Source organism: Montipora capricornis, chromosome 8, assembly GCF_036669925.1.
Source record: "Montipora capricornis isolate CH-2021 chromosome 8, ASM3666992v2, whole genome shotgun sequence".
Lineage (NCBI taxonomy): Eukaryota > Metazoa > Cnidaria > Anthozoa > Scleractinia > Acroporidae > Montipora > Montipora capricornis.
The window spans coordinates 32,550,217-32,560,216 of record NC_090890.1 but is presented as its reverse complement, the minus strand read 5'-3'; the positions used below and the strand labels follow the sequence as shown (position 1 = coordinate 32,560,216).

At 39.5% G+C, this 10,000-nt stretch overlaps 1 protein-coding gene across 1 annotated transcript; it reads right to left on the bottom strand.

The window, feature by feature from the left end:
* Window positions 1-1,222: 1,222 nt before the first annotated feature.
* On the bottom strand, window positions 1,223-9,553 carry LOC138060015 (uncharacterized). The gene is made up of 7 exons (XM_068905692.1): window positions 9,305-9,553; window positions 6,144-6,167; window positions 5,558-5,641; window positions 5,149-5,249; window positions 3,337-3,583; window positions 2,605-2,783; window positions 1,223-1,423 (listed from the first exon to the last, which is right to left on the bottom strand). Exons 1-7 carry the CDS (start codon window positions 9,411-9,413, stop codon window positions 1,310-1,312), a joined length of 858 nt encoding a protein of 285 aa, XP_068761793.1. The 5' UTR covers window positions 9,414-9,553; the 3' UTR covers window positions 1,223-1,309.
* Between the last annotated feature and the right edge of the window lie 447 nt (window positions 9,554-10,000).

Below are 10,000 nucleotides of genomic sequence, written 5' to 3'. Positions count from 1 at the left end.
TTGAAAACCGCTCTATTGACAACCCTTCCAATAAGAAGGTCTCTTAAAAGTAATGAAACTGGTTCCAGGCACCTTAATTTAGAATAGAAAAAAAAAAATACTATAGCGCTACAATATTTGGCACTTTACGTCACGAGGTCAGAGAGCATGTTTAAATTCGAGAATAACTGAACCTCTTCTGTTTCCGCAGAGCTTTTTTTTTTTTTTCGCAGTAAGATGAGCTTCAGTTTGGGAGAAGCAGCCAAAACTTGAAAATCCGGCAACAAGTTCCCTAATTTTCTGTTTCTTTGACATTCGGTTAAATAAATGGAGTAGATTGACAAGCATATATTAGCTGATACACGCTTGGCTTTGCATTTTCCTAAAAGTACGTGCGAAAGCACAGTGGACCTGGGAAGGGAGGGAGAGGGTACTTCCTATTAATGGGTTTACGGGCATGTGCCACAGGACGAACTTGCATTTTCACGACTGGTTTGGCTTAAAGGCTCGTAACCTTGAAGCGTTTAACTCTGGATCAGAGCTGGGTATTTTTTGGTTTAAAAATTTCCTTATTTGGTGTAAGGTTTCTCGCGCATTTTTCCGCTCGTGCAGCTTCGATCTGATTTTTGTCCATATTTGGGCATAAAGTTAGTGTCCTAAGATCTCGTATTTTTTCCAAGAAAAAGAGTTGCAGGTTACACACTTCAAGGTCATGCGCTTCTGATTGGCTACATTGGGGCTGCATTTTCAACAGAGTTCCCGAAACAGTTAGTAGAGTGGGGTGGCAAATTGTAGGCATTTTAGCGGTAAGAAAATTCTGACTAGTGGGATTTAAAATGGAAAGATTCCAGGTCAAATAGACTGTTACATAAACAAATGTAGCGCTGTTGATTGAATATTTACAAGTCACATTACATTCCGTTTTAAAATTACAATTGATCATGAAGCAATTGCACGATTCTTGGTTTGCACGTCACGCAAATAAAAAAATAAAATCGCTTAGCTTAGCCCGGAATCGAACCACAGGACCACATTGGTGGGAGGCGAGTGAAATCCCTACTCTCCTCTTTCGTGCTTAGCAAACCTCCAGCGTGCAAGCAACTATAACTCGATAGTAAACATTAAACCGTTTACTATTTTATTATTGTTACACTTTACTATTTGTTACACTTACTTCACGGTAATAACCATCATAACATAAATGATGACGCCAAATCTTTTTTTAAGTCGAAAGGATCATGAGACATGCACAGAATTTTTTTATTGCATTTAGTTTAGTATTTCCACTGTTAAAATATCTTCCCCTCTGTCTAACGCGTCGTTTCTCTTTTCAGATGAAACACAAGTTCAAGTATGGCCTCTTGTCTAGGTAGACGTGCTGAGTGGTCAAAACTTCGAGATGGGGGATGCATTTGGGCATCGTTTCTTCTTGGAAGAAACCAAGCTGCGAATGAAAGGTCACAAAAGATATCAGTGTACAATTTAATAATTTCTTTTAAAAGGGAAAGTCGTGAAAGTGCAGGCAGAAAAATCTATCACCATGTGCGTGATTCATTTCTTTCCCAACACACTTAAAAGGCCTGCTAAGGAACTTTTAATTACTCGTCATGAGTGTCTAGTCTTCTAGCGCTGGAGCACTAACACTGAAATCAACAAATTAACGCAAATCAAATGTTGTTTTTGAGGAGAGAAGAAAACCGGAGTACCCGGAGAAAAAACCTCTCGGAGCAGAGTAGAGAATCAACAAACTCAATCCACAAATGACGCGGAAATTGAAATCGGTACACATTGGTGTGGAAGGGGAGTGCTCTCACCACTGCGCTATCCCTGCATTTCAGATATAGCTTTGACTTTCGAATTCTAGATCATTAGTAATTTGCTGTCACGCTCTGTTTTCTTTCTTTTCATAGGGAGATGTACTAAGTCGATACCCTATAATCTTCACATTAGACAGTGAGAAGTCTTCCTTTTTTCCTCAGATCAAACACAATGGTGAAAATGAAAACATTATGCAACTTTTGGCTGAAGCCGACAACAAATTGGGGCTATCAGCTCTCGTGGCGTTGGCCTCTCAAAACACACCCATATCTACATAGCGCAGACCGCCCGCTGTCTACATTCTTATTCCGTTTCCAACTTATTTAAAAAAATAATCGAGGGTATTCCTCAGTTTAACATCGCGTGTTTCCATTCTCGTCACCAGCTGCAGAGCCAAGGGATCATAAGTCTGAACATGACCCCGAGGCTCTGAGAAATTCTATGTAGGACTGAGAACATGAGCCGTAGGGTTCTAAAGTGATATTTCTTGTTTACAAACATTGACGTCACATTTATTTTGATATTCAAATTTGCCAACCAAGGAACAAAAGAACTCATTGTTTCAACAGCCAATCATCGCTGAGCTTCTGGTTAGCATATTGGTAACAATGGGTGCTTGGCTATTTGAACCTTACGGCGCCTGCTCACTCCTCGTGTCAACATGAATGCTCCGATCAGAGACACTTTTCATTGTTCTTCTCGAAAACCAAGGTTCCCCATAGCTCTTCTCTCCCTCAGTCATGCGAGAAGAGCTCGCGAATTGCGCGTCTTTCGAGATATGCACAGCTAGGAGCATGCGCGACTTACATCGCCAAGCCTATGTCCAAGCCTCTTTGGTGGTGGATGCTCGTATCGTGGGCTCTCAGCGTAACCCACAGTAACCCATCCGAAGCCGGTCAAACGCTTTTTCTTACTGTACAGGAGAAACATCGGATAAAAGTCACTGCAGTCCATGTCTGCTGAAATATTGTACCAGTAATGGCGACCTATTGGAGGAGAGATTTATTTCATTCATAGATAAATTAACCGTCCTTTTAATTAATCAAGCTGGCGGCCTTGCAGCGATATATTATGGTGCAAACGCACATATGCGGAGTTATATTTGTTTCCTCGGGCGGTGGATATTAACTCGAAAGGAAACATGGCCGGCAGTGATGCTACAAAACCTCTAGCTGACATTTACTGAAATGAAAGTGCCTAGTACTAATGGAAAATAAACATCGACTGTACCATGCCATTGGATGTTAGGACGTTTTACAACTAGAAGAAATTCTGAAGACACTCCACTTTAATGAAATCAGTACACTCTCGACTCAAAGAGAAAATGCCGGTGTTTTACAAAAACGATGTCAACTAACAAAACATGAATCGAATGACAAATTTGAATTTTTCTTTTTTTCGATTTACAGGAAGGTTCTTTGTTGCAAGAAACGAACAACAGACATTTTTCAACGGCCGAAAGATAAAACTTGCAGCTCAAAAAGCAAACAAAAAACAACACAATACGAAGATATAGATTTTGAACTGCTGTTTTCTCACCCATTGCAGGAAAGCATCCACCTTCCACCCATTTCGTGCCTGCCAAATCTTCTTGCTTGAAAGGAATAGCCATTGTATTGGAGGACTCGTTTCCAGTCTGCAATAAGAGCTGGTCTCCTAAGTAGTTCGATGGAGGCCTGGATCCGGAACAGATGTTTTCCGGATCGGTGAAGTAGGCTGTGATCACGTTCAAATCCCTTTCCGATATCCAAGGCAACTTCAGGTTGCCTACAGCTGATTTTGGAATCTGTAAGGATCATCAAATTAAGGACAGCTTTCGATTGAAAATTATCTTCATCAACAATTTCAACGATTATATTAGCAGGTGATGCTGTGAGATTTGATTGCGGCCTTAGTTTAAAAGGTTATCATTTTTCGAATTTTTAGATATGAATAATAAGTGATAAAGTTATTTGATAATACCCTTGTGCAATAGTGCACTGTTGCACTGTAAATCAAAAGGAGATTAAACTTCTCGCTGCACATCAGGGCCCGATTGTTCGAAAGCTGATTAACTTAATCCAGGATTAGTGTAAACTTTTGTTTTATGTTTTCAACTTTTTGGTGAAAGTTTCTTTTCCTTATTTCTGTTTTTCAAGATTAACTTATTCTCATGTAAAGTTTTGCCGAATATCAGCGTTGAAAAGCATTTGGGAGTAGAGAAATAAACTTCTTGGTTAATTTTTAACCTGGGATTAGCGTTTTTCGGCTTTTGAACAACCGGGCCCAGAATTAGAGCGGAAACCACAAACTGAACCCAAACACGACGCGAAGTATACGGAAATCGAAATTCCCAACACAATGGTGCTTTGGCAAGAGTCAATTTTCATGCAATGCAGTTTGAGTGCAAAGGGGAAAAGTCAATGCCTTGTATCGTCGTTACCTTCATCATTTCTGAAGAGTCGTCGACTATTCTACGACGAAGTTATCACGTGACGTCACCTGACCGATCGAGGATCTCTTCTATTTTATGTCTATAACCCGCACTTCGAATATACCTTTCTTTCGTTCATCAGACTTCTCACGGGAACAAATGAGCGCAATAAATAGACCTGATCCCAACTGAGTGGCTTCATAGCTCAGTTGGTAGAGCATTGCACAGGCATCGCAGAGGTCATGAGTTCGAATCCCGTTGAAGACTCCTGACTTTTTCAGGTGTCTGTAAGATACAATTGCTTAAATTGCCCAGCTAAGTGCGATGATTACTATAATCTTTCGTCTAATGTGAATCTCTCATGTCGCTATATTGAACAACCCTCACCAGAAGTATAATTTAAAAGGAAACCTCCACTATAACAACAAAATAACTATAAAACACAGAACATAATGTTGTTTACAATTGAAATATGCTCAAACTTTTTCCAATGAAAGCGTTTGTATTCGAGAAAAATAAATTTAAAAAACGCGTGTTTTGGCTTTCAAATTTCCCGGGCGCCGCCATCTTGAATAATTGTGGCGTGTCGTGGTTGCCCTATTGTTTCAGAACAATCGCTCTTTGTGTCAGAACAATAGGGAAAAAACGACACGTCATAATTATTCAAGATGGCGGCGCCCGGTAGATTTGAAAGCCAAAACATTCGTTTTTTTCGGATACAAATACTTTCATTGGAAAAGTTTGAACAATTTTAATTGCTAACATAATATGTTCTGTGGTTTGAAGTTATTTTGTTATTTTAGTGGAGGTTTCCTTTAACAGCCACATAAAAACGGCCGGATATGTGAAAATGCCGTAACTTGAACATACACCCAGTATGGAAGTTTTTAGTCATCGATAATGCGGACTTATAGACAAGCTGAACTTTTTTATCTTACCCCATTTTGAATTCCAGCAATTTTGCCATTTGAGTCGAACAACAGCATCACTGCAGTATCACCCTTCAGCACATAACGATTCCCCTTAAAGTAACTACGAGCTGCAAAATACAAATTTAGGTTAAGAACGGCAAGGAAAACTGAGATTCCATCATCCGGCTCGCCCAAAGCAAGAGTCAAATTTGAACTCAATGTATCGTGCGTGGAGATGTGTGGTGTACGTGACGTGATGATGTGGCGTGCTGTGTTTAGGTGTTAGCATGGCGTAACTAGTTTGGTGTGATGTAGTTCCCTGTGCAGTGGTTTATCGTGGATAGTGGTGTGTGGTGCCACAGTGGGTTATCTGTGGTGTGGTCAGTGTAGTGTGCTTGTTTCGTTGGGTAATTTTAAGAATGGAAGCCATTCTTACCATCACATGACTTGTCCTTTGTCCATCCATTAGCGATGGCATCGTTCACATTGATCGGGAGACCACTGAACTTAAGGTATGTAACTGAAGGAGAAGATATTGAATTTCAGTTAAAACTTTAAGGGTGTAAGCCGGGAGTAAGCGAGACTTCAGATCATAGTATTGGAGCCTTTAGATCCGAAATGCGAGAGTGCAAATCGAAGTTTTGGTCTACTCCCAATGAAACGTACACAAGAATACTGACAGCAGTTAAATGAAACTTCAATGTTAACTGGAAAAACCACCCTAAACAGACTTTGCTTCATTGACATCCTCCACCAGTAACCCTTGGAGAGAATATTCCTTTTAGTCGGTGATATGCAGGGAATAAATCTGGGCTAGCTAGTGACTCATTGCTCTAGAGTCTCATTCAAGAAATAAATACAACTGGTAGACCTAGTGGTCTTGCTGATCTCGTCTTGCAAACACTCTTTTTTATCCCGATTTCCCTGCTCTCAAAGCGCTCACGTCCTGAGCAATCAAGCTACTGAACCGAGAATGTTATATATGCAAAGCTGATTTATTAATACAGCAGGTTGAAACGTACCTGACAGCTTAGACCATTCAGGCGCTAAAAGAGGAAAAGAAAAACATATATCAACAATTTTGATTTCGGAAAAAAGCATTATACATATCAACTGATAACATAATGCTAACTCGCCTAAACAGTTTTTTACTTGATAGACCAGATGTGGTGGGAGGAGGATCAGATCACGATCCCCAAAACATTGAAAACATCTTGGCTGAAAAACGTCATGTTCCGTTTAAAACGAAACGAAACGAAACGAAACGTCTCGTTTTTGGTAAAATTACGCGTTCTAGCTTGTTCATTACAGCTGTTCGTTTAAATTTAAGTTTTTAGTCACCGACAAAAGCCGAAAAACAAGAGTGTTTTCGATAGGATACATGAATGTGTACAATTTTGGCACATAATACTATTCAGAGAGGAGACTTTTCTCTCAGCTCCTCAAGTACATCATAACAGCTCTCTTTTATCAATCCTGAAAAATTGCTAAGAAAATAAATTACATAAAACTCCTTTTTTCATGTAGTATCTTTCCCAGCCTTTTGGCTAAGATTAGTCTCTTGGTCAGGGCTACGGTCAGGCACCATTACACATCGATATCCTTTTTTTAGGCGGCCGTATGAGATTAACACAGAACAGCTACGGCTGTGTGTTTTCTCTCGGGATTAGGATCAGATTTTGTTTTGGCGTTTTTGATGTTTGGCAAGTCAGACATTTTTCACTTTTCACGGGAGAGTTTGCTTCGCTACCTTTTGAACCCGGACTGGACTATTGGCTATTGATTTTTGGAATACCCTGAGGGATTTGGATTTTGAATGATTGAGAACTTGGAACTTTGGAATTGAAACTTGGACTTTTCATAATAGAACTTAGAACCAGGATTTGGACACAGAGAATTGTGATACAAGTATTCATTTTGTTTTCCTGAGACTTGTGAATCGAATGTAGTTTTGACTGTAATCTTGTAATGATTTGCACGAAGTGTGAAATAAAAAGTTTTAAGACAAAAAAAAATGTTTCTCTCACGTGCCCAGGGAAGCGCCAGAGGCCCTTTTTAAGTAATACAAAGGAATTGTTTGTGTAAGAATACGGCCTCGTAACCCGGAGGATTTATTTGGAGGCGAACTTGACTCAGTTTTGCCACAACGTTGTGTGAAATGGCTATATTAGCAAAACAAAGGTGCAACGTAATTGTTATCGCATCATCACAGATTTCCATGGTCTATTGCTGTGCACCTTGTTTATCATTGAGCACCACCAAGCTTTTTAACATTTTTTGGTAAACATGTGTCGGGAGGCTGATGTTGGACGGGAGGCTTAAAAAGGTAGCGTGAATACCCCTGAATACCGCATTTACTTCCTAAGCCCTAGGTTTTTCATTGCGGGTTATCCGTTTCGAATCACGTGGTCTCAGCCGTTCGTCTCATTGACGTCACAGAGACGGTTTGATCCGCAAGGCCTGGGAAAAAGCAGCTAGGAAGTGCGTTTAAAAAACCTACAAACAATATTGGCTTACATTTCATTTGTTTGCTTCAGTTTTAATATGTCGTTCAACATGATATAATAACCAATGCTGCGAAATTTTGGCCATCAAATAACAGTGTCGGGACTTAATTTTTAAAGTTTCTGCAACTCGTGTACAAACCTTGGAAAAAAATGGCATAAAAAAGTCCAGAATAAAATGACTAGCATACTTCATGATCAATGACTTCTATTGTAGCCCAAAGAACCTATCGTTGTCTCAAACGGTTTTGGAACATACACGTGCCGTATTGTACACGCATTTATAGAGATGCATCTAGAGAGCAAAAAATGCCACTATCATATAATAAACTTTTAATCCATTTAATTCAAAATCATCAGAAAATCATGTGCGAAACGCACAACTTCAGAGAAAATTGAAAATAGAAAAGTAAATTCATAGAAAAGAGATGCGGCTGGTTTTTAGTTAATGCGCCGTATGATTTGTTTGACCTCCATATTGTTTTCATTGTCAACTTTTGGCACTTAATTAATGCATATTCACACGTTGCTTCTTCTCAGGCCTGCTTCTGTTTATCGTACAAATTAAAGGAAGTAGCCTGTTGTGTGTAAGTCACATGCTCTCTAGTTATCCTGCCAACAAGGGTACCCAACGAGATTGAAAATTAAGCGGAAAGCCTTTGAGGGACATTTCTAGGCTCTTTTAATATATAAAGACTGTCTAAAGAGATGTTTTTTATCACCAAGAAGAATTTGATCTGTTCGCACATCTTGGCTGAAAATTGAAGTGCCCGAAAATTTTAGGCAATGATAACTTCTTTTCAGAAATTGCTAGCTGCTAGCTGAACGTTACCTTCTCATCAGAACTTCCCGCAAACCATTTTCTCATCCGAAACTACAAGGTAACCTATTTAACTCATTTGCTACAAGTAATTAGTGTTCATGTCACCGCTCGCTTAGGCTCTTGCCCGAGGGGCTCTTGGTGCCAAAGAGGGAACCAGATTTTACGTTTCAAGCGATCTAAGCAGCGGAGTCGAAGTGTACATCGTTTTTTGAACATTTGACATTTGTTTTTTGGACATTTGAAATGCGGGAAAGGGAAAGAGGGGATGAAATAGAATTCAAACACGCTCCTGACTCCAATATAACAGTTGAAATGAATGCAGGCTTGAATATAGAGGGGCAATTATTTGTTGCAGTCAACCGTAAAAAGTAACGGTCATCAAAATCTAACGAAACAGCTCCCTTGACCACCCTGATAAAGAATAAACTGGTTTTATTACAGTTTCAAATTACGGAAATAAAGTTATACGAAACCGTGAGTCAGCAAACTCGACTAATTTGATAACCTTGAGATGCATGTTTTTTCCTTGATAATATTGACCAACTCAATGTTGTCATTTACGAACTGAACATGCAAAAAGTGATCTCCATGGTAACAATAAATGCTCGTTAAAATTTCAAAAAACTCTGCATCACTTCACTGATCAAATTTAAATCGTAGTTACGGATTTCTTAAACATGAAAGTCATTGTACAGACTTTTGAAAGATTCTGGTCACTCCTCATCATAGAATTGTAGCTCGTAATAGCCAATAGTTTATATGCTCTGGTTGTATGAAAGGCTGTCTAAATGACAGGTCACGAACTATAACAATATATCTCTACGAGAAGTTGCACAGGGCCAAAAATTTCACTTACTATCGCTTCGGTCAACTGTTGGGTTCTGCCACGGCAGCCACGACAAGTACCACGCGCTGGCTTGAGTCAAAGCGGCAAACAGGCCAACAAACGCAAAGACGTAATTCATTTGCTCCTACTTTCTTTGAGTATTTTGATCATCAACAGACAGATGGAGCGCACACGCAAGGTGGAAAAGGGAATGAGCAGGGAAACAATAGACACGGGTGCTTTATCGCGTGAATTTGTTCCTAGAGCCCTCGCTTTTGTAACTCTACCCAATCTCAATCAAGCTTTTCAATCAAGCCTCACGCATGGCTGGACACGCAGTGCATGACTTCCGGTTCACGGAATACTTTTGTCGTTAAGCCATTGTTGTTCGTTCACCGAACTCGAGTTATTAGCTAAGGTCATCCAAGGTCTTGAATGTGTCGGCTACAGCTCTTTCTATACGTCAACAGTTTATACAGTAGTCATAATTAACTGAATCTACCTGCCTTGATTTCTCGGAGTTGCTTTTGAATTTGCAGCTTTCTATTGGCAGGGGCACCCAAAAGTACAATCTTTTTTTGTTATAAGAATATATTTTATAAGAATATCAAGGCTGTAATTTACGAAATTTTAAGAATATTTAAGAATATAGCGGAGGCTGAGATTTTGAAAAGGATAGATATAATTTTGCGTTGAAACATCTGTAAATACAATACAATTTTATGT

Coding starts and splice junctions, on each gene's coding strand:
- LOC138060015 (XM_068905692.1), bottom strand. CDS start 9,413: ATGAATTACGTCTTTGCGTTTGTTGGCCTGTTTGCCGCTTTGACTCAA. Junction 6,168..9,304: donor AACAGTTGACCGAAGCGATA/GTAAGTGAAATT, acceptor TTCCTCTTTTAG/CGCCTGAATGGTCTAAGCTG. Junction 2,784..3,336: donor TGGATGCTTTCCTGCAATGG/GTGAGAAAACAG, acceptor CTCCTCCAATAG/GTCGCCATTACTGGTACAAT.